Source organism: Garra rufa, chromosome 18 (assembly GCF_049309525.1).
Source record: "Garra rufa chromosome 18, GarRuf1.0, whole genome shotgun sequence".
In the NCBI taxonomy this organism is placed as follows: Eukaryota; Metazoa; Chordata; class Actinopteri; order Cypriniformes; family Cyprinidae; genus Garra; species Garra rufa.
In genome coordinates, this window is record NC_133378.1 from 14007660 (window position 1) to 14032266 (window position 24607).

A 24607-nucleotide genomic window follows, 5' to 3' on the forward strand; every position below is an offset into this window, starting at 1 on the left:
TTGGTGCATAATCAGAAATTACAATGCTTTGGTAAGAGCAATCCTGTAAGTATGGAAGAAATGTATGGTCCAAGAAGAAATAATCAATGCGGGAATACGTCTGGTGAACATGAGAAAAGAATGAGTACTTCCTTTCGGAGGGATGCAAGTGCCGGAATGCATCACATATACCGTACTTTTGCATAAATGTGTGGATAACTGAGGCACATTTTGATAAAGCTATGATCTTTTTGGAAGATCTATCAAGAACAGGAGACATGACGCAATTAAAATCCCCAGCCAAAATAAGTGGGTGTGTATGTATGTTAGGGATACAAGATAGAAAAGAAGAAATAAAAGTACGATCATCATAATTCGGAGCATAAACATTTGCAAGAGTCAAAGGGGTCAAGAAAAGTGTTCCTGATACAATAATGTATCTTCCTTTATGATCTACAATAGTATCAGAGGCTACAAATGGGACAGTTTTATGCACTAAAATAGCACAGCCTCTATATTTAGAGTGAAATATTGAATGGAAAACCTGTCCTACCCAATCCCTTTTTAATCTAAAGTGATCAACAGAACGAAGATGCGTTTCTTGCAAAAAAAACAAATTCGGCCTTTAAGTTCTTCAGATGGTTTAAGACTCGGTTACGTTTAACAGGATTATTGACAGCCTTACAGTTCCAGCTAATGTATCTCAATGTATTTGCCATATGAGAGTGTAAACTGAAAGAGACATAATACTTAAGGAAAGAATTAAAAAAAAATAAAACAAACAAACAAAATACATAAAAAACTAAAAAAAAGCCCAAACGGAAGCATAAAGTACACATCAATGCATCCATGTGTAAAAGACAGCCTAAAATTAACACCATGAAAAACGACTGAACTTAGAATTGAACTCAGCTTTGAAGCTAAATCCCAAACCTTCCCTCCTTGCCCACCCTTACTTCCCTTACCCACTCTCCACCGATGAACCAAGCTAACACTACCCTTTACGGAGTGTACGCCTCCCTGGGTTAACACCCAACAATACGTGCGAGTCACTTTTAATCTAAACTCGAACGTGACTCTGCAAACAACTAAATAACGTTACAACCAAAAAATTGAAACTGAAATTGTAAACATTGTTATAACATTTTTTAAAATAATAATAAATAAAAATAAAGGAGGGGAAAGCAAAACGGAGTTTTAAACTCTAACGTTACATTACTTTCAACTAATTCATTATTACTACTGCACCACAGCGAGAAGATTAATTTACTTTAACTTAACTTGACAAAGCATGTAGTAGCCTATATAAGGACTTCTATAACAGGCTTGTAACGAATAAGTTAGTAAGAACAACACAGTCTTTTTCTTCAGTTATAGATGTTTGGAAGTCAAACAGCTATTTAAATCAGCTGAACTTTGTTACCTCAACCAGACAGCTTTTGTCCAGTTTTTCTTAAGGGGATGTTATATGCCGTTTTACATAGTCCATCGCCTCAGCTGGTGTATCGAATTTGTGCTCAATGCCGTCATGTGTAATTCGAAAGCCGGTTAGACCTCTCAGCCCGTATTTCACATCTGATCTGGACCTCAACACTCGTTTCACGTCGTAATACACTGCTCTCTTTTTTGCGATCTCGGGGGGGGGGGGGGGGGGGGGCAAATTGCTTCTGCGAGAGCGACACTCTAGATCTGTGCATTTAGCCTGAAGAGCCGTAATCTCGTTCCTTAAGGAGCCCACAGTCGGTTCGAGTACTTGTAGACTAGTAGTCCACTCTGACGTCGCATTTTCCAGGCTAATTAGTCTCTCCTCGTGTGCTTTCACTTCAGAAGTTACCACCGCTAGCGAATTGTGCACTTCTTCTCGTAGGGATGATATTTCTTTTCGGAACTCGGCTGCATGCACGTCAAACTTTTTGTGAATTCCAGCTTCCAAGGATTTAATAGCTGCCATTATTGTAGCGCCATCAGTTACGGTAGTTTCATTTTTGGCTAACTCCGCAGATCCGTTAGGGCTCGCAAAGAGGCGCAAAGTTTGAAAATATCCTTCAGAACAGTTAAACAGCTGTGACGAGTAAGTTAAAATGCGTTGTAACTTATGTAGAAAGTAAATATGGCAATTCGTTTGCAGAGCTCCCGACCTTGCGACTTCACATGGCAGACGCTAAACCGGAAGTCTACTACTACTCTCTTTTTTGCTTTTTTATCTACAACAAATAGGTTATTGTGATTAGACTCCTACTCTTCTGTTAAATATGGTTTACAACCTCCTATGCACCATAGAGGTCAGGACCAGGGCAAAGTCATTGTCTTGAAGAGTTTAGCTCTAATACATTCTTAAAGGTTTTCTTTAAAAAGCAGAGGTAGTGAAGTCTAGCTTTAGAGGCAAAAGAGTGGGGTTAATGGAGGCAGGTTATGAATGTTTTGTTGTGGTTTAGATTAGACTAGAAACATGGGCATTATGAGATAAATTAACACTCACATAGCTTTTTTGCAGTTGTTCAAAGCTGGTATCAGTCTTCCTCTACCCTCATCTGTTGTGTTGTATTTCTTGAGGTCAAGCTCCTCCAGCACCTCCTCTGACATCTGAAGCATGTAAGCTATTGCTGAGCAGTGAGCAGCAGAGAGTTTATACTTTGAGTGTTTGTCTGATTTCACAAAGTCCTGAATTTCATGGTAAAGAGTCAGATCATTCACTTCCAGCAGACAGAGCAGCAGATTGATGGATCTGTCAGCTGATAAATCATCATTAGCTCTGATTATGTTTTTAATGTATTGAGTGGTGTTTCTGACGCTCTCTGAGCTGTATTCTGTGTGTGTCAGAAGAACCTGTAGGAGTCTCTGATTAGACTCCAGTGAGACACCCAGCAGGAACCGCAGAAATAGATCCAGGTGTCCATCTTTACTCAACAGAGTTTGTTCAACTGCTGATAATAGTAGCTCAGAAAGTGAGATCTTCCTAAACCTAAACCATTCAAAAGTGTTCAATGTTTGCATGTTTTTAGTGATATATGAATAAAACACAAAGTAAGCAGCAAGAAACTCCTGAAAGCTCAGATGTATGAAGCTATAGACTTTCCTCTGATGAATCACAGATTCCTCCTTAAAGATCTCAGTACAAATCCCAGAATACACTGAGGCCTCAGTGATGTCTATACCACTCTCTCTCAGGTCCTCCTCATAGAACATCACATTTCCCTTCATCAGCTGTTTGAAAGCCAGTTCAGCAAGCTTCACAATCATTTCTCTGTTTGACTTAAGGAGCTTCTCTGGATTGTTTTCATACTTCTGATTCCTTGTATTAATTTGAATGAGCAAAAAATGTATGTACATTTCGGTGAGAGTTTTAGGGACTTCTGAACTGTCATTGTGTTTCAGAATATTTTGAAGCACAGTGGATGAGATCCAACAGAAGAGTGGTATGTGGCACATGATGTGGAGGCTTCTTGCTCTTTTAATATGTGAAATCATTCTGCTAGCTTGATTCTCATCACTGATTCTTTTCTTGAAATATTCTTCCTTCTGAGACTCATTGAATCCCTGAATTTCTGTCTGACGTTTGATGTATTTGGAAGGGATTTGTTTGGCTGCTGCTGGTCTGGAGGTGATCCAGATGTGAGAGAAAGGAAGAAGATCTCCTTTGATTAGGTTTGTTATCAACACACCCACTGATGAAATCTCAGTAACATCAGAAACTTTCTGTCTGTATGAAAACATCAGGGTAATTCTGCTTTCGTCCAGACCATCAAAGATGAAGACAACTTTACAATCTTCATAGATCTCAGAGTCCAGATCTTGTAGTTCAGGATGAAAGTCCAGCAGAAGTCTGTGAAGAGTGTACTGTTGATCTTTAATCAAGTTTAGCTCTCGAAATGGAAGCACAAACATGAAATCTACATCCTGATTGGCTTTTCCCTCTGCCCAATCCAGAATGAACTTCTGGACAGAGACTGTTTTTCCAATTCCAGCAATGCCTTTAGTAAGAACAGTCTTGATTTGGTCTTTCTTCGCACATCTTGATTCAGGTAAGGGTTTAAAGATGTCATTGCAGTAGATTGGAGTGTCTTGTGAGTGTTGTGATCTCTGTGTTTTTTCCATTTGTACAACTTCATGTTCTTCATTCACTCCTTCACTCTCTCCTTCTATGATGTAGAGCTGTGTGTAGATCCTATTCAGCAAGGTTTGATACTTTTGTAATTTGATTCCTTCAAATAAGCTCTTATACTTATTCTTCATGCATGTTTTGTGAGTGTCTTTGATTATCTGGTGTCTGATGTCATTCTCCACTAAAGAAGCGCAGGTCAGATGATTCACAGATTTCACCAGATCATTGTGTTCATCACTGGAGAGACAGCAACAAGATAATCATAACAACAACCAGAAAAAAATCTTTGTGAAAGTACAGAAAACTATACACAAAAATATACAGTGTCTTGTGAAAGTATTCATACCACTTCATTTTTTTTCATGTTGCGTTTATGTTTCTGCCTTATGTTTAAGTGCTTTTTTCACAACAACCTACACCCCATATACCATAATAACAGGTTTGTGACAAATTCATTGAAAATAAAAAACTGAAATGATTACATTGCCGTATTCATACCCATTTTCAGGGACATTTGAAAGTTACATCAGGAGCATTTATATTACTTGTAGATGTTACTACTCTTTGATTTGTTTAAAGTCCTTATTTGCATACTTGTGGTGTCAGTGTCACTGATTTGATTAACTCAGCACACAACCTGTTTACATACTGCCTCTAGATTTGCGCATCCACATATTATATATTGCCGGCTGTCAAATCAAGTTCTTCATAATGCATGTTTCAGACTATGAAGGTAAGAACAAAATGGTCCCTTCTTGACTTCAAGTCACATGTTTTCCAAGACATTTTTCCCCTCAAATGCTAAAAAGACTGTTTATACAGTGTGTGATGTCCAGGGCAGGGTTTTATAACCCTGGGTAAAAAGTATTGCTATCCCTGCTTACAAATTACAAGTGAGAAATGCTCCGTTAGCTGAGGTTACAAGCAGTGATTAGAACGATGATAACCTGATAACCAGATTGTGTCAGGAAACAGATCTGGGGAAGAATTCAGATAAAAATCTGTTGCATTGAAGTTTCACGGAAACATGTAGACTCCATTATCCTTAATGGATTTGAAACAACAAGGACTCTTCCTAGAGTTTGGCTCCTGGCCAAACTTAGCAATCAATGCAGAAGGGCCTTGGTTAGTGCTGACCAAGAAGCTGATGGTCACTCTAATTGGGCTCCATGATCATATATGGAGGTGTGTGAAATTTACAGAAAAACAAATGTCACTGCAACACTTCACCAATCAAGGTTTTATGGCAGTGTGGCCACTCAATCCTTTACTCAGTAAAGACACATGAGAACTAGGGGTGTAACGATCCATTGATATGGATTGATGCATCGATTAAATGTCTAATGATACAATGTATCGATCCAATGTGTGTATTTTTTGTTGTGAATATCCCAATTAGGGTCAAGATGTGAAAAGGTTCAAATGTAATAAGTTAATAAAAATGTAGGTGGTTGTCGAAAATAGGTACATTCTATCGATATAGTGATCAATATACTCCTAAATCAAATCATATCCTAAAAGTATCATAGGCTTTTTTAAGGTATCAGCAAATATTGTATCACTGGGTTTGAGAAGCGATATTATATTGTATCACAAAAAACCTTTCAAGTTACAGCGATAATGAAAACCCACTTAGATTTTGCATTTCTGGTCTGATGAACCTTCCAAGCATCATGTTTTCAGGGTCCTGCCTTGCCACCCTGTTTGTTTTGTCTTTGTTTTTTGTCTATGCTTGTCTTATGTGTTAGCACATGGCTTTGTTATTGTTTTTGTCAGTCATGTGCTTCCGCCCCTTCTCCTTGTTTCCTTTTTACCACGCCCTCCTGTTAGCCCTCATTGAGTCTAATCATTTTCACCTGTTCCTCGTGTGCTTTCTTCCCTATTTATAGTTCCTCTTGTCATCTTGTTTTTGCCGGTTCGTTGTCATTCTCACCCTCACTATTTCTGGCTCTGTGGGTGTGGCTGAGGCTGAGTATATTCTTCCATCTTGTCTGGTTGGTCTTGTGCCCTAGTCTTGTCCAGTCCCTGTCTAGTCCTATGTATTCTATGTTTTGTCTTGCTCCTTGTTCTTTTGAGATTTTTTTTTTTTTCCTTTGTATTTTAGTTAGACTCTAGACCTTGTAGTTTTGTTTTCTGTTTGCATTTGTTTGTATTATTATTATTATCAGAGGTGTCAAGTAACGAAGTACAAATACTTCGTTACCTTACTTAAGTAGAAATTTTGGGTATCTATACTTTACTGGAGTAATTATTTTTCAGACGACTTTTTACTTCTACTCCTTACATTTTCACGCAATTATCTGTACTTTCTACTCCTTACATTTTAAAAATAGACTCGTTACTCCTATTTCTTTTCGGCTTGTTTTCATTCATGTCATCGTTTGAAAAAAAAAATGTCCAGATAAATCGCGCCATCCACACAGAGTGAATTTGGTAGTGGTTGGATGAGAAGTATACACATGTACCATTCCGACACCCTATTGGTTTGTACACGATCCATCACACCTGCACGTGACACAAATCACGTCACACTCCAGCAGGGAGGTATGTACTGGCCATCGGGGAGAACCGGGACATTCCCGGTGGGCCGGTGGAGTAGTGGGCCGATCGCCAAAGCGAGGCAGACATCCCCCATATTAGGCGCTGTTTTAAATGACATTCGAAACTGCAAATAGCCCAAATGTGTGAATCGGCGGGATCAGTCACCCGCACAGCGCTGATGAACGTACGCTGCGCTTCCACCGCGATGCAAAGTGATAAACAGCGCTATAGTTGCTTGACGCATTCAGATTTAACACAGAATCGTGTTAGGCAGTTGTGTGATATGAGAACATAAAAGGTTCTGTAGGATCTGCTGGGCTGCTGAAAACAGCTGCATGATAAGGTAAAGTGATAAACGCCAATACATAATTACTGTCATTTTTTTAATTAAAAATTTCATAGTTTATTATTATGAATTATTTAAAAAACATAACCTTTGTAATGTTTTCTTGTGACGACATCTTACTAATACTAGTCAGTTAATATCTGAATTCTAAGCAATAATTTCTTTCTTTTTAAATGTTAAGTTGTAATTCATTTTAATTGGAGTAAAATGTTAATTCAGTAAGAGCCTGACTAAAGATAAATATCAGTGCCTTATATACAAATGAGGTGTTTACGACACATATTAAAGTTCTTAAAGGGACAGTTCACCCAAAAATAAAAATTGTCATTATTTACTCAACATCATGTAATTTCAATCCTGTATGAACTTCTTTCTTCTGTGGAACATGAAGGAAGATACTTTGAGAAATTCAAAAATAGTGTCTATAGAGTAGAAATCAAGGGTAAAATATGTTTGGTTACATTCTACAAGATATCTTTTGTGTTCTACAAAAGTAAGTAATTTTTACAGAATTTATTAGCTATAAATGTCCCGCATTCTAGCTCAAAATCAATGCTTTACTGCATGCATTTCTATGTGACACAAATGCATTATTAATTTGTTGCATTTGAATTCAGTAGGCTATCTATCATTATTTGATTCTGTCCTGTTTTATTCATTCATTTATTTACTTAAAGGCCCTATAATCCAACAAAAGTCACGGGGGAACTTGTGGGCTGGATGGGCTGGATTTGTCCATGGCCAAATTTTAACCCCAGTCCAGCAAGGATACAGCCAGTGTTCGGGTCGTTACTCAAAAAAGATTATTTCTTACAAGTTATTATTTCTCCACTACTTGCTTAATTATCAAACTGGTGCTTTCTCTTCATCCTCTGCAAATGAAGCTACAGTAGGTAGTTTGGTAGAAAGACACTTGAATAAATTAGCGTTTGCGATTGACAACGCGATTGACAATGTTGTGATAACACAATACTTATAGGCAGCGACTAGTCATCATATCTCCTGCTTCGTGAAACACGTTAATGCTCAGTAGTACACATTTATGGTTCTTTAATGTATTTGCATTGTAATAAGATGCGTTAACATTAACATTATTAACATTTTAATATAACATAGTCACTATGGCCTTTAGAAATGTTTGTTTGGGGAGGTGGGGTAGTGCACAATAGGCCACTGTGGCGCGGCCTAAGCTTTTGTCCTCAATGGCATCTTTTTCCTTGCATTACTTTTACTTTTTTACTTTAAGTAGTTTTGAAACCAGTACTTTTATACTTTTACTTGAGTAAAAAGCTTGAGTTGATACTTCAACTTCTACAAAAGTCTTTTTAAATCTTAGTATCTATACTTCTACTTGAGTAATGAATGTGAATACTTTTGACACCACTGATTATTATTATTATTATTATTAAGCATTTTATGTGGTTAATTTGGTAACCATTTCCTTCCTATTTTTTATGTATTTATTTATTTATTTTATTTATTGCAGTCATTTTTGTTCCTGTGGAGCTCTGTTCTGTCTTGTCTTGTTGTGTTACTGTTCCTGCCCTGTTCCCGCCCACTGGCTCCCTTGCCTGCAATCTGGACTACGTCAGAGCGGGTCCACAAATATCTGAGCTCAGCTCTAAAGAGCTTTTCTCTGTTCTCTCCACCTGCCTGGCCTTGCCTGTCCCTATGCTGCTATAGTACTCTGCCAGTGGATGTCTGAGGCTGTTCCAGTGGTCTCCCTAGCTGTCTCTTCGTTTAATGTTTCCCTAATGTTGTTTTACTTCTGCACCTCACTACCCTCATGTGGAAATGGATGGAATGGAAATTATTTATTTGAAACAGGGACAATGCACAAATAAACATTAAACTTGTTAAACAAGAAAATATGTCTTGGCCCCCCCCCCCCCCCCCCACACACACACACACACACACACACAGACAGATATACTATCTCAAAGATGTGTGCAAACTTGCTTACTTAGCAACCAACTCTTTGTCAGGCATGAGAAAGTGTGAGAATCTGTGCACAAGATATGTTCCGTGGGAAGGGTATTCCACTGCCTCATGGCTACACATGAGAAGGATGAACTCCCAACTTGAGTTTTACGTTGTGGGAAGCTACACTCCCCCCTTGTGACACTTGAGTGTCACAAACTTTTTCAGAGGGGGAGCAGTAGCACTATATATGATTTTATGTAGTAAAGACACATTTGAGTGCTTTATTAAATTATCAAAACTAAGTATATCATATTTGATGAGTATTTGACAGTGATGATAATATCGTGTTTTTTTATCATGGATCTTGAGGCAGTTTTTATACAAAGATTCTAAAGGTTGTATGACTGTTTTACATGCCTGAGACCAGGATGTAATGCAGTACAAAAAGTGGGGGATGATCATTGCATTTAAATAAGTACTGGATGCTCCAGTGGTGAGAGAGTTTCTTATATATCTAAAATTTACTAAATTAAATTTCAATTTGTTACACAATTTCTTAACATGACCTTTAAAACTAAGTGTGGAATCTAGAGTTACCCCCAAATATTTAAATTTATCTACATGTTTTATAAGTTGGCCGTTTACTAAAATTTCTGGATAAGTTTTAAGTATAAACCGGTTTGTAAAAAACATATTTACAGTTTTTTCAACATTTAATGTGAGACATGAGTCATGTAACCAGTCACTAACCTTGCTCATGACACTTGATAATTTTTTAGCTACGTCTGTTGCATCTCTCCCATGGGTATATAATACTGTGTCATCAGCATACATAACAATATTTATGCCCTTGCAGACCGAAGGCAGGTCATTAATATATAAGCAAAACAAAAGTGGCCCTAGAATTGACCCCTGTGGTACTCCCATAGTAGAGACAAGAGACGTAGACAATGTGCCATTTATTTGCACACATTGTTTTCGATTTGTCAAGTATGATTTTATCCAATTTTGGACATTTGTGGAAATGTCGTATTTGGCCAATTTATGTATCAGTACCTCATGGTTAACTGTATCAAAGGCTTTGCGTAAATCTAAGAAAACTGCTCCCACCACTCCTCCTTGATCTAAGCTAGTTTTAATCTCCTCAAGGAAGTAGCAACATGCAGTTTCAGTGGAATGTTTTTTTCTGAAACCAAATTGCATAGGATGGAAAAAGGACTTAGAGTCTAGATGTGCTATAAGTTGTTCTGCCACAACCTTTTCGATTACCTTTGATGCAGCTGGGAGAATACTGATGGGTCGATAATTAGAGACCACTTGAGTATCCCCAGATTTATGAACAGGGGTGACAATGGCAGGCTTAAATACACTGGGAAAAATATTTTCGTTAAAAGACTTGTTTATAATCATCACTAGAGGTATCATAATAGATGTCTTGTGTTGTTTGAGAAAAGCTGTATCACAACCATATATATCTTTAGCTTTACTATTAGATAAAAGTGAAATTACATTTTCAACTTTTTCTGTGTTGATTTTTCTGTTGCTTGAGTGAGTTGAATTTTTGGTGAACTTAAACTCATTTCTCGTACCGAATTTATAAAATAATCATTAAAACATTCCGCAATAATCTGATCATCATCCTGGATACAACCATCCACCATGAGTTTTAAATGTTTATTTGCTGATTTTTCCCTTCCAAGTAATTTGTCAATGCTCTTCCATAACTTTTTAGAGTTTCCTTTTGCTTCATTAATAACATTGAGGAAGAAATTTGCCCTAGCCTTTCTAAGTTGTTGTGTGACTTTATTTCTTAAACTTTTAGAAATGAGATGATCAGTATTTAATTTTGATTTTAAAAACTTTTTCAGAGAAGCATCCCGTTTTTTCATTAATTCCCAGAGATTTATGTTTTATGTATCAGTCTGTTTTGTCAAAACTTGTCATTTTATTCTGCGTTTGGGTCCTCCTCCCAAATCCCTGACACATGTAAGCATGAAAGCAGTCATTGCTCACTTAAAATTAAGATATTGGAAATATTTCATTATTTGCATATATCTGCATTTTTTATTATTATTAATACTGTACAATAAATGGGGCAAAATTTAAATTTGGAGACGAATAAGTTTACACTTCCACATCCCCACCTAATAATCATAGATATACTATGTATTTTCAGAAAAGCACCTTTATCCCAGATAAAAGCAGCAAAAGCGTTTGGGGTAAATATGAGAATAAAAGATTCAGTACTTCTAATTTGGTTTTGCTGCTGGGTTTTTAACAGCCTTTTCAAAAATTATGAAATAAGTGTTACAAAAGATGGGGAAACCCCCACAGTTTGCTTTATGTCAAGTAAATTGGTTCCAAGTACAAAATATTTGATTTCTGACATTTGAAAACAATTAATAGTTTGTAATCTGCAGCATTTGTGCAATAATATTAGCCCAAATTAATACATTATGAGTTAACATTTATTTGTATATGGTCATTGATCATTTTACATGTTCATAAATTGAGGATTTCACTATATGCACACCTATCTGTCTTAGTGCCTTGCTGTCTACTTTTCTACTTTATTCTTTTTTCTTCCTTGCTGAATGAAATTCTCACATCAAATTGAATGAAGGACAATATGTCACTTTTAGGCGCATGTCCTATGTTTGATGTAACAACTTGTAACAGAAATTTTAAAGGGGTCCTATTATGCTCTTTTACAAAGTCTTTATTTTGTTTGTGGGGTGTACTTGAACATACTGTCTGTCACCAATTGAGTCGTCCTGTCATTAACTCTTGCACTACACATCATGGACTTCATTCCCCACAAGCCACTGCACTAATCACTGCATTCACCTGCTCCCTGTTCTCACTGCACTGATCACTGCTCACACCTGCAGCTCATTCACACACACACACACACACACACACACACACACACCTGCAGCTCATCACACGGACAGCTTATATGCCACTCACACACACAGCTTCCTTGCGAAGTCTTATCGTTCCTCATGGTCGTAATTCCGAGCGTTTCTTCCCGTGTGTGTTTTCCCGTGTGTGTGATTCCTGGACTCCCTCCCGTGTTTGATTCTCGCTGCCAGCCCCGACCTTTCTGCATGTTTTTTGACTACGATTTCTGCCTGCCCCTTTGTGTTTGTTTGCCTGAATAAAATTCTGCAAATGGATCCGCACGTCTCAGTCCGTCCTTGTGACACTGTCATGCTTGGTGGTTTCGAAAAACGCATTATTTTTCACATAATTTACATTATTACAATAGCTTTCTCCCCAGGCTAGCACAAACGGCTCGATTAGTTCCGGGTTCCACCTTCTGAAAAACCAAATGTGTTGTGATTGGCAAACAGCGTAGACCACATTCCGCCCTGCTGCTCCCCTTCCCAAAGCAGAAAACTAGATCAAAGTGATTCTTACATTTTAAATATGGGTATTTTTCTTACAAAAACACATCGGATCGTTAAAGGAGGCTTTTACCGACTGCCCCGGAGCCATGTGAGGCACTTTTTTTATTATGGATCGACTTGTTTTGGACTGATGGATATAAACACTCGTCTATACCGTTCAGTTCTAAAGCTTGGGAGAGCTAGGATTATTTTTAATGTAACTCTGATTGCATTCGTCTGAAAGAAGGAAGTCATATACACCTAGGATGCATGAAAGGTGAGTTAATAAAACGCTACAGTATTGTTGGTCCTATCGTCAGCCTGTGAGATCGCCGATACATGATATTATCGTTATTGTGCTAATGTATTTATTATTTACATGCCCGAAACCATAAGGCTAGTGAAGCTATCTACGCTGTATGATGAATAAATGTCTTACCATACACTGCACGTCTACAGCGCAGCTTCAGCGCACACATGGATAATCACTAGTCAATGTTTGTGTTTACATCAGCTGCGACTCTGCGTGTGTTTGAAACTTCTAAACTGCACGTCAATGGCGTTGCTCCAGCATGGATTCCTACGGTGCCCGCCAGGGGACACCTTCGGTTCACTTATGTTTGTCGTGGCCACGACATATAAACTCGTGGGAACATGATATTATGTTGTGGCCACGAGATATTAATTCGTGGGAACGTCATATTAACTCGTGGGAACGTGATATTATGTCGTGGCCACGACAAACATAAGTGAACCGAAGGTGTCCCCTGGCGGGCACCGTAGATTCCAGAGCAGTTCGCAGACTCTAGTTAAAGCTGAGACGACCTGCGGCTCACTGAAGCATCCCAGAAGTGGCTGTCCATAATACATGCTAAAGTTAGGCGAATCCCTAACCCGCTAACGAATTGAATTTCTGTAGGCGGGATACCGTGTTGTGACATCATTGCATGCGGAAAACAAACGCTGTAGTCCAAATGAGCCGTTCGTTGTAGTTCTTGAAAAGGGACTTTTTAAAAACTAAATATCTCCCTTTGGAGTGGACTTTGAGATTTGTAACTTTGTAGATGTTTTTTATGCCCAAATGTACACACCACACACTGGCTAAAGTTCAAAAAGTGAAAAAGCATAATAGCACCCCTTTAACAATAAATCTAATTGGGCTAATCTATTTTTTTTAACAAAATTCAACACCTGTGATGCAATGATTGAGGATGTGAACACTAAATGCCATGTAAAACACAAAACTGTAAAACTTTAAACACAAATCTTTTAAACATAAACCATAAATCCATAACATTTTATCATATTTTACTGCATGTTTATACTCACACAGGGTCAGAGGTCACTGTTCCATTACTGAGATCAGGAGGCTGAACAACAGATTCATTACTCTTCATAGACACACAGCTCGATACTGGAGATGCTGTTGTCTGTCTCACTCTGATGATATAATTAGCAAAGGTGATTCAGGGACTGTATGCTACAGAAAATTATTCAGTTAAATAATAATAAAAATAATTCAGTAAAGTTTCAGATACTAACAACATCATACCTGGTGTTAGAAATCACTGTTCCATCACAGAGATGAGGAGGCAGACAAATAGAGCTGTTAGTCTTCAAAGATACACAGCTGGATACTGGAGATGCTGCTGTCTGTCTCATTCTGGTGATATCATTAGATAAGGTTATTCAGGGACTTTATGCTGAAGAAGACAATATGCTATATTACTGTAATTCAGTTTGTTGTTTACAGTACTGACAACATCTCACCTGGTGTCAGAGATCACTGCTTCATTATTGATGTTAGGGCCTTGATACATTGAGTTGTCACTCTTCATAGACACATCAAGACTCATTTTAGAAATAGATTTCTGGACTGAAAGTGACACATTAATAGTTGTATTTATAAAAACTGAAAACATTTGAGTGTGTATGACTATTTTTATGGCATAGTGCTACAACTAAATATAACCAAAACATGCTGCAGTACTTATCTTTCTTCTGGTATCATTTAAGGAAAAGAGAGGGGGGAAAACAAGAATTGTTTTAGTAACAAGAAGTGTGTGTGTGTGTGTGTGTGTGTGTGTGTGTGTGTGTGTGTGTGTGTGTGTGTGTGTGTGTGTGTGTGTGTGTGTGTGTGTGTGTGTGTGTGTGTGTGTGTGTGTGTGTGTGTGTGTGTACCTGGTATTCATCACGTTGTGGGGACCAAATGTCCCCACAAGGATAGTAATACCAGTAGATTTTGACCTTGTGGGGACATTTCTTAGGTCCCCATGAGGAAACAGGCTTATAAATCATGCACGATGAGGTTTTTGGAGGAAGTAAAAGTATGCACAATCTCCTGTGAGGGCTAGGTTTAGGTGTATTGTAGGTGTAGGGTGATAGAAAATACAGTTTGTACAGTATGAAAACCATTACGCCTATGGAATGTCCCCATAAAACATGTAAACCCAACATGTGTGTGTGTGTGTGTGTGTGTGTGTGTGTGTGTGTGTGTGTGTGTGTGTGTGTGTGTGTGGAGAGAGAGAGAGAGAGAAAGAGCGAGAGATACAAAAAATTAACTACAAACATATTTGTACCAACAAGAGTGTGAGAAAATAATGAAAAATAATTCGTTTTTCTTTTTACATATGAATTATGTTAGACTCATACACTTAATATTCTCTGTGATATTAAGAGAAAGGTCAGGAATAAACAAAACTTGGTATAAGACAGCAGACAGTAAGGAATACGGTACAAAGACCAGCTAAACTAATTGACTTTTAGAATTAGGAAATCTAGAATTATGAAATACATTTATATTTTAAAAACTTAAAAAAGGAGGAATACAACAAGTGAATCATCATAAAAGGCAAATTAGCATGAGAAGTGCCATGTAATACAGTTTTCAGACATTGTTCAGAATAGTACAAGCTAGAATAAGGAAATATTACACTTACAATTAGCTTTTTTAAAAATGGGGACTGAACCAAGTAGAGTACAAATATTACATGTAAAATCAATAAATATTAGGTCAAAAACAAAATAGTGTCTTCTAAATCAATATAAATAAATAAACATAATCTAAATATTTCAATAATATTGATGAGTAAACTTTTTCAATGCAGTCTTACATAGAAATGACAAATCAAATTGAATCTTAATTGTCACACAATGTAAATAACATGTATGTTAAGATATAAACATTCAAGTTTAACACCTGTATCTTAGTTCTGTTCACCTATGAAAATTTAGCAGATTATCAGATTTTCATTGTATAAAATGTCTTAAGGTCTATAGTTTTTGCCAAAATACGATTGAGTTTAAATCAATTACAGCTAGTTTGTAATCTGTTAACAGCATCTAATGTGAACTTACCGTGAGGTATGATATGATCAGCTTTTATCTTTCCTCAGCAGTGTTTTATCATCAACATTTGTATCAAAAAAATAAATAAATTAAACCTACCCACATGGTGCATTCAACTTTGGTTTCGGCCCGCCTTACCGATCAGCCAGACTTGTTGGTTGAGTCAGGGGAGGAGCTGAAAAGGGAGAAGTCAAGACAGATACCTTCTGCTTCTTGTGGCACTCACACGGTGCTTTCTTTACTAAAGTCAAGGTACAAGATAAGTTGAAGTTCAAGATAAGCTATTTAAATATAAACATGACACAATATATTAATGTTAATTGGTATCTTGGTTCCCAGAATGCTCTCATCTGCATTTTTAAAGGTGCTATGTGATTTTTTTTTTTTTTTTTTTTTTTTTTTTTTTTACCCCTATATGTCCCACATGATCTCCACAATTTGCATCTCAGTCCTAAACAAACGTGCACTTCGCCACACCCCCACAAGGTAAACATATATGCTCAACTCTGGAGGGCTGCGGCCCCCCAGGAACTGAGTTTGACACCCCTGGTTTAAACGGATCATGTTCTGTTCTGTAATTGTTCTTAATACAAATACACTGTCAGAATAAAAAGATTACAACAGGGTGCCTGTCACTGATCATTATTTTACTATAGTGACCACAGAGTTCAACTATTTTTAATCAAACTGGGTAACTTTATAATTTATAATAACGTCTAGTTGTAAGTCATTTATAAGTAATTAGTTAATGATGAAATAATCATTTACAAAACATTTACAATAAGTGATAAGACAGCTTTGATAAGATTAATAAGTGATATGCTAACAATTTGTTTATGTTTTGTTAATTCATTTAGAAGTCAATTATAAGTTCATTTACAAGTAATTAGTTAGTGATGAACTAATCTTTTACAAAACATGACTGTGTTTATAAATGATTAATAAGTGATATGTTAATTTTATTGTACGTATTATGCTAATGATTTAAGGCAAGGCAAGGCAAGTTTATTTATATAGCACATTTCATACACAATGGTAATTCAAAGTGCTGTACATAAAAGGAATTAAAATCATAATAGCATAAAAATCATACAAATTTATAATAATCACAAAAATAAAAACAAAATTTAAGAACATTTAATATGATTTAAAAAATTATTTAAAATTAATTAATACAGTAAAATGATTATACATAAAATAATGCAATCTGTTCGGACGTAGCTGTTACGGAAGCAGACCAACGAGACAGGTAAGTGAAAGTGTTAACAGGTTTATTGACAGCAGAGCAAGTTGAAGGTGATAGCGTGAAGAACCGGGTAAGTATAACAGTCCAAAGTGTAATTCTTGAGATGCTGATGGCGTGGGTTCTGATGAATACTTTCCCTTTCCAGGAACGAAGGAGGACCGGTGAAGACTGACACACTCACACACACACCGTTGGAGTTCGGTCGACAGACTTATGGCTGACACACCGCTGGCTGGAGACAGAGACTTGACTTTGACTGGAACAGACGAGAAGACAGGTAAGTATCAGAAGGTAAGGATCAAGGTAAGTTTGGTAGAGAATTGAGAACACAAGAGTGAAGCTCAATGAGTCCGCTTCGTGCAAACGAGCCCGGACACTGATGGCTGTGTGTGGAGTGCTTTTGTGGTGCGTGGTTGATTGAGTGCAGGTGCGTGATGATCAGAACTCAGGTGACTGTGATCTGGGCGTGATTGTGGGTGCAGAACCTGACCAATCCGTAACATTACCCCCCTCCCCAGGGCCCGCTCCTGAGGGCCGAGGCCTCGGACGTCGTGGTGGTCTACCTCGTCCTCGAGGGGCTGGACATTCCGGATGGTTACGGTGGAATTCCTCCATGAGGGCTGGATCTAGAATGTCGACTCTGGGTACCCACGACCTCTCCTCTGGTCCATAGCCTTCCCAGTCGACAAGATACTCCAAATTACCACCACGACGTCGGGACAGAAGGATTTCTCGGACCGAGTAGATGGATCCCTCTTCCAGGACCAAGGGGGGAGGGGGTTCCTCTTCTTGGCCAGGTTCTGTGGAGGGAATCACAGGTGGGTGAAAGGGTTTGAGTAAAGATACGTGAAATGTGGGGTGGATACGGTATTGTGGTGGTAACTGAAGCCTGTAGGTGACAGGGTTGACCTGTTCCATGATGGTGAAGGGGCCAACAAACCTGGGACTCAATTTCTTCGAGGGCAGGCGCAGACGGATGTCTCTTGTGGAGAGCCAGACTTTCTGCCCAGGAGCACATGTGGGACCCGGAATTCTCTTTTGGTCAGCGGTGGTTTTGGTTCTGCGCACTGCCCTTTGTAGATGATGGTGAGCCTCGTCCCAGACTCTCTCACTCTCCCGGAACCAGTAATCCACTGCGGGCACCTGTGATGGTTCGCCATTCCAGGGGAAGAGAGGTGGTTGGAAGCCGAGCACACACTGGAATGGCGTGAGTCCTGTGGTTGGTTGCCGCAGTGAATTTTGGGCATATTCAGCCCAACCCAGGAACTGGTTCCAGGAGTTCTGGTGACCATGACAGAATGTCCGGAGGAACCGCCCCACCTCCTGGATCTTCCTCTCCGTCTGCCCGTTGCTCTCAGGGTGGTATCCAGAGGAGAGGCTGACGGTCACACCTAGGAGTTTTAGAAATGACTTCCACACCCGTGAGATAAACTGCGGTCCGCGATCCGACACGATGTCTTCTGGGATGTCCAGTGCCCAAAGAGGTATGTGTGGAGTGGATCAGATCTACCCGTTGGGTCCTTGGGATGAATTGGCGACCTGGTGGACAGCCCGGCGGAGATCTGGGTTCCGGAGTGGCGACAGCTGGAGGGTTAGTCCATTCAATGGGTTGAACGATGATGTTTTCAGGGATTATGGCCGTAGGTGCGTCAGTTAAGTCGTGGGAATCATGGATTCGGGACAGAGCGTCTGCTCGGGTGTTCTTGGATCCTGGCCGGTAGGTTATAGTAAAATCAAACCGAGAAAAGAACAGGGACCATCTTGCCTGACGGGGACAGAGTCTTTTGGCATCTCGAAGGTACTGCAGATTTTTGTGATCTGTGATCACCTGGAACGTGTGGTTGGCACCCTCCAACCAATGTCGCCACTCCTCCAGAGCGAGTTTGATGGCAAGGAGCTCGCGGTTGCCGATATCATAGTTCCTCTCCGCTGGGCTGAGCTTCCGGGAGTAGTAGGCACAGGGATGAAGCAATGGAGGAGTACCATGGCGTTGAGATAGGATTCCTCCCACTCCGGTAGTAGAGGCGTCCACCTCCACCACGAAGGGGAGATCAGGGTCGGGATGGGTCAGAAGAGGTGCCTGAGTAAATGCGTCTTTGAGGTTCTGGAAGGCTGCGGCCGAGTCAGGGGTCCAGAGCAGGGTTCGTGGTTTTCCCTTGAGCAGACTGGTAAGTGGAGCAGTGATGAGGCTGTAGTTTTGTATGAAACGGCGGTAGAAATTGGCGAAACCTAGGAATCGTTGGAGCTCTTTGATGGTGGTGGGTTCTGGCCAGGACACAACTGCAGCCACCTTCCTCTCGTCCATACGGACCCCCTCCTGGTCTATGATGTATCCAAGGAAGTGTACTGCTGACAGATGAAATGAACACTTTTCCGCCTTGAGGTACAGGTGGTGTTCCCGTAGCCATTGAAGGACCTCCGCAACGTGGAGGCGATGTTCGCCATCACTCCGGGAGTAGATCAAAATATCGTCTATGTAGACGATGACGAAGTGGTGAAGGAACTCCCGGAGTACCTCGTGGATGAAGTTCTGAAATACGGAGGGGGCGTTGACCAATCCATAAGGCATGACCAAGTACTCGTAGTGGCCAGTAGGGGTCACAAAGGCCGTCTTCCATTCGTCCCCCTCACGTATTCTCACGAGGTTGTACGCGCTGCGGAGGTCCAACTTCGTAAACACCTTAGCAGTGCGTAGTTGCTCGAGGGCCGCAGGGACGAGAGGAAGGGGATAACGGAATTTGACGGTACCTTGGTTGAGTATACGGTAATCGATGCATGGCCGCAGCCCTCCATCCTTCTTTGCGACGAAGAAGAAGCTGGATGCCGCGGGTGATGTTGATGGCCGGATGTAACCCTGATCGAGAGCCTCCTGTATGTACTCCTCCATTGCCTTGGTCTCCGGAAGCGACAATGGGTAGATCTTACCTCTGGGCATTGGAGCATCCGGAACAAGGTCAATGGCGCAGTCCCATGGCCGATGTGGCGGTAGCTGGGAAGCTCTCTTGGGGCAAAAGACGTCCTGGAATGACGAGTAGACTGCGGGAATCTTGACTGACTGTTTCTCGACAGGACTTTCGACTGAGGTGACGTTGATAGGTAACCGTTTAGGGTTGGGACGTGGAAGATCTGGAAAGCAGTGGTCGGTACATCCCTTTCCCCACTTAGTCACTTCTCCTGTGCCCCAAGAGAGGATGGGATCATGTTTTACCAGCCACGGGCGCCCCAAGATGATGTCCATTGTGGCTCCCTCCAGAACCAGAGACTGAATCTCCTCACGGTGTAGAACTCCAATCTGAAGGATGATGGGTTCACATTTTCGGTGAATTCGAGTCCGTGAGTTGATCCTGTTGGTTATGGGTTGAATCTGGTAGATGGTGGCTGAGGCTTTGGTGTGTAGCTGGAGCTGGCGACAGAGGGTGTCCGAGATGAAGTTTCCCGCTGACCCGGAGTCGATGAGGGCTGCGACTGTAACACAAAAGGCGTGGATGGTTAACTGAACATTGGTAGTCAGTGGGTGCATGTTGTCCAAATCAGAACGTATTACACTCACCAAGGATCGTACTGGACGTAGAGGACAGTTGAGACGGACGTGCCCCGCAGCCCCACAGTACATGCAAAGACCCCGGGTCAGCCTTCTCTGTCGCTCAGCTGCAGAGATCTTTCCTGACTCGAGGATCATCGGTTCTGGTTCTAGAGGGCTGGCGGTTGACATGGGTCGGAGGAGTGCAGTGGTGGCGGACTGTTCTTGGTAGGATTTCAGATGATCAGAACAACGAAGTGACTGCTGAATGAATTTCTCCAATCCCATTGAGTCATCCAAGGCAGCTAACTGCATCCGGAGATTGGGTTCCAGACCGAGCCGGTATGTGGTCAGTAACGATCGCTCATTCCATCCGCTGGCAGCGGCCAAAGTGCGAAAATGTAGGGAATAGTCTTGAGTCGTCATACTTCCCTGTTTTAGGTGATACAGTTGTTCTCCTGCGGATACTTCTGCGTCAGAGCGTCCGAAAACCTCTTTAAAATGAGCGACGAAGGTCTGGAGCGTTTGAGTTGCCGGCCCGGCCTGCTGATATAAAGTATCAGCCCATTTGAGAGCTGGTCCGGTAAGCAGAGACGTGATGAAGGCAATTTTTGACGAATCTGTGGGATAGAGAGCAGGTTGCATTGTGAATATCAGTGAGCATTGTAACAGAAATCCGCTGCACTCCTCCGCCCCGCCAGGGTAGGGCGCTGGTCGGGCCATGGGACTGGAATTGACGGGGACCGAAGAAGTGCTGGGTGCCGGTGGTGCTGTGGGACGAACAGAAGCTGGGATGGTGGCATGACTAGCCAACAATACCTTTCGCAGTGAGTCCACCAGCTCTTGAAATGGATCCGGATTGCTCATGCTGTTCGCTGTCTTGGTCCGGGCTAACTGTTACGGAAGCAGACCAACGAGACAGGTAAGTGAAAGTGTTAACAGGTTTATTGACAGCAGAGCAAGTTGAAGGTGATAGCGTGAAGAACCGGGTAAGTATAACAGTCCAAAGTGTAATTCTTGAGATGCTGATGGCGTGGGTTCTGATGAATACTTTCCCTTTCCAGGAACGAAGGAGGACCGGTGAAGACTGACACACTCACACACACACACACCGTTGGAGTTCGGTCGACAGACTTATGGCTGACACACCGCTGGCTGGAGACAGAGACTTGACTTTGACTGGAACAGACGAGAAGACAGGTAAGTATCAGAAGGTAAGGATCAAGGTAAGTTTGGTAGAGAATTGAGAACACAAGAGTGAAGCTCAATGAGTCCGCTTCATGCAAACGAGCCCGGACACTGATGGCTGTGTGTGGAGTGCTTTTGTGGTGCGTGGTTGATTGAGTGCAGGTGCGTGATGATCAGAACTCAGGTGACTGTGATCTGGGCGTGATTGTGGGTGCAGAACCTGACCAATCCGTAACAGTAGCACAGTGCTCATTCAATAAATGCACAACTGAACAGATGAGTTTTGAGTCTGCATTTAAATGTGGCTAATGTATTAGCACATCTGATCTCTTCTGGAAGCTGATTCCAACTGCGGGCGGCATAATAGCTAAAAGCGGATTCCCCTTGTTTTGTGTGAACCCTTGATATTACTAACTGACTCGATCCTAGTGATCTGAGTTGTCTGTTAGGTTTATATTCAGTGAGCATATCTGCAATGTATGTAGGTCCTAGGCCATTGAGTGCTTTATAAACAAGTAAAAGTACTTTAAAATCTATCCTAAACATAACTGGAAGCCAGTGTAAGGACCTGAGGACTGGTGTAATATTAGTGGTGGGCCGTTATCGGCGTTAACGTGCTGCGTTAACGTGAGACTCTTATCGGGCGATAAAAAAAATATCGCCGTTAATCTATTCTCAAAGTTGGGTTGGGAGCTGGGTCTAAACTACGCAAGATATGATGACTTTCACCTTGATGTTTTAGCGCGGATGACGTATACCTAGTCGAATTGCACTGTAGGGGGCGAGAACGAGTCTTCAACTTCTGTGAAATTACCACATCAAATGAGACGTGCAAACATGGATGCAGCTATGAAGCCGCTTCAGGGCAGGTGCGTTGCTAGACCATTTTTACTGGGGCACGTGCCCCAGTGAAAATCTGCTGTGCCCCAGTAAAATCTCAAGTTTGAGTTATAATTTACTTTGATAATCCCGAAATAAAGACATTAAACTATATGCAACAAGTGAGTTGACGCTTCTAAAAGCAACGCAGTTTAATGGAAGACTATGCATGCAGAAATCCATGCCCGTGCACTTCTGTGTATTTAATGGCAAGGCGCACGTCGTGCAGCCTTTTGCGCAGAAGTACTTGGTTACACAAGTTTGTATAGGTAATTATGTTGTAAATGAAATTGTCAAGCAGTTTGTGATGCATTTTGGAAACAGGAGATGAGCGCCTGATCTAATGCGCCACCTGGCCCGTTCTCGAAGACTTACTTTTAGTCATTATTTGGGTAGCACACATATTCTGAATGCCTTCAGCAGAATTCAAATTAGCCATTTTAATCTAGATTAATCTAGATTAATTCCAAGATTTAATCTAGATTAATCTAGATTTAAAAAATTAATCTATGCCCACCCCTATGTAATATGCTCTGATTTTTTGGTTCTAGTCAGAATCCTGGCAGCAGCGTTCTCTATGAGCTGCAGCTGTCTAATGGTCTTCTTGGGAAGGCCGTGAGGAGACCATTACAATAGTCCACCCTGCTGGTGATAAAGGCATGAACAAGTTTCTCCAAGTCTTGATGGGAAACAAAACATCTAATTCTTGCAATGTTTTTGAGATGATAGTATGCTGATTTAGTTACTGCTTTGACATGGCTACTGAAACTGAGGTCTGAGTCCAGAATCACACAAAGATTCTTGACTTGATTTTTTGGTTTTTGACCCCTAGCATCAATGTACGCATTTACCTTATGAACTTCATCTTTTGTTTCCAAATGCAATGACTTCTGTTTTCTCCTTGTTTAACTGTAAAAAGTTTTGGCACATCCAACTGTTAATTTCATCAATGCATTGGCAGAGGGAGTCAATGGGGCTGTAGTCATTTGGCGATAAGGCTAGGTAAATCTGGGTATCATCTGCATAGCTGTGATATGCAATTTGGTTCTATCTCATTATTTGACTTAGTGGGAGCATATACAGGCTGAACAGCAGCAGGGCTAGAATTGAGCATATACAGGCTGAACAGCAGCAGGGCTAGAATTGAGCCTTGTGGGACTCCGCATGTCATGGACGTCCACTTAGACTCATGCTCTCCTATACTTACGTAATAGCCTCTCCCTTCTAAGTATGACCTGAACCATTTGAGAACTATCCCAGAAAGCCCAGTTTTCCAGTCTATCTAAAAGAATGTTATGATCGACAGTGTCAAATGCAGCACTGAGATCTAGTAATACCAGCACTGATACTTTGCCAGAGTCTGAATTTAGGCGAATATCATTTATTATCTTTATGAGCGCTGTCTCTGTGCTATGATGTGGTCTGAAACCAGATTGGAAATGGTCCAGGTATCCATTTGAGTTTATGTAGTGATTCAGCTGATTGAAAACAACCTTTTCAATAATCTTGCCTATGAAAGGAAGATTTGATATTGGTCTATAGTTGCTCAATATGGTGTTATCAAGATTTTTCTTTTTCAGAAGGGGCTTAACAGCTGCAGTTTTCAGGGAGTTTGGAAAAGTCCCAGAAAGAAGTGAGGTGTTCACCACTTCTAAGAGATCTGCTTCTAAACAGTTAAGCACACTTTTGAAAAAAGATGTGGGAAGTGTGTCAAGGTGGCAGGTTGACGATTTGAGGTGCTGTACTGTTTCTTTCAAAATTTTGCTATCGATTGCTTCAAAAGTAGACATAATGACTTATTTTTGAAATTGCGGTCGAATCTGTCTGACCTCTGCATAACTTGAGGGTGTGCTAATTGTCTTTCTGATATTATTGATCTTCTCAGAAAAGAAGGAAGCAAACTCATCGCACTTGCTGTCGGAGAGCAGTTCACTAGGGATCTGACTAGGGGGGTTTGTTAGTCTCTCAACGGTAGCAAAAAGAGTGTGAGTGTTGTTTAAGTTCCTGTTTATAAGGTTTGAGAAGAACGTTTGTCTAGCTTTACCTAGTTCAGCATTGAAAGCATGAAGGCTGTCTATATAGATGCTATAGTGAATTTCGAGTTTCGTCTTCCGCCACATCTGCTCAGCTTTTCTGCATTGTC

The 24607-nt window shown here is 40.6% G+C and overlaps 2 protein-coding genes across 2 annotated transcripts in view; both read right to left on the reverse strand.

The window, feature by feature from the left end:
- The window catches only part of LOC141291554 (neoverrucotoxin subunit beta-like), a 46934-nt gene extending 32754 nt beyond the window's left edge, over positions 1-14180 (reverse strand). The window contains exons 1-3 of the mRNA XM_073823709.1: positions 14054-14180; positions 13836-13946; positions 13613-13723 (exon numbers count right to left, since the gene is read on the reverse strand). Of these exons, the coding sequence (XP_073679810.1) occupies positions 13613-13723; positions 13836-13946; positions 14054-14139 (308 nt within the window). The 5' untranslated portion in view covers positions 14140-14180. The remainder of the gene's footprint in view (positions 1-13612; positions 13724-13835; positions 13947-14053) is intronic.
- LOC141291402 (NLR family CARD domain-containing protein 3-like) lies at positions 2455-9952 on the reverse strand. The gene is made up of 2 exons (XM_073823573.1): positions 9948-9952; positions 2455-4318 (listed from the first exon to the last, which is right to left on the reverse strand). The coding sequence occupies exons 1-2, from the start codon at positions 9950-9952 to the stop codon at positions 2455-2457; spliced, it is 1869 nt and encodes a 622-aa protein (XP_073679674.1).
- Positions 14181-24607: the final 10427 nt, after the last annotated feature.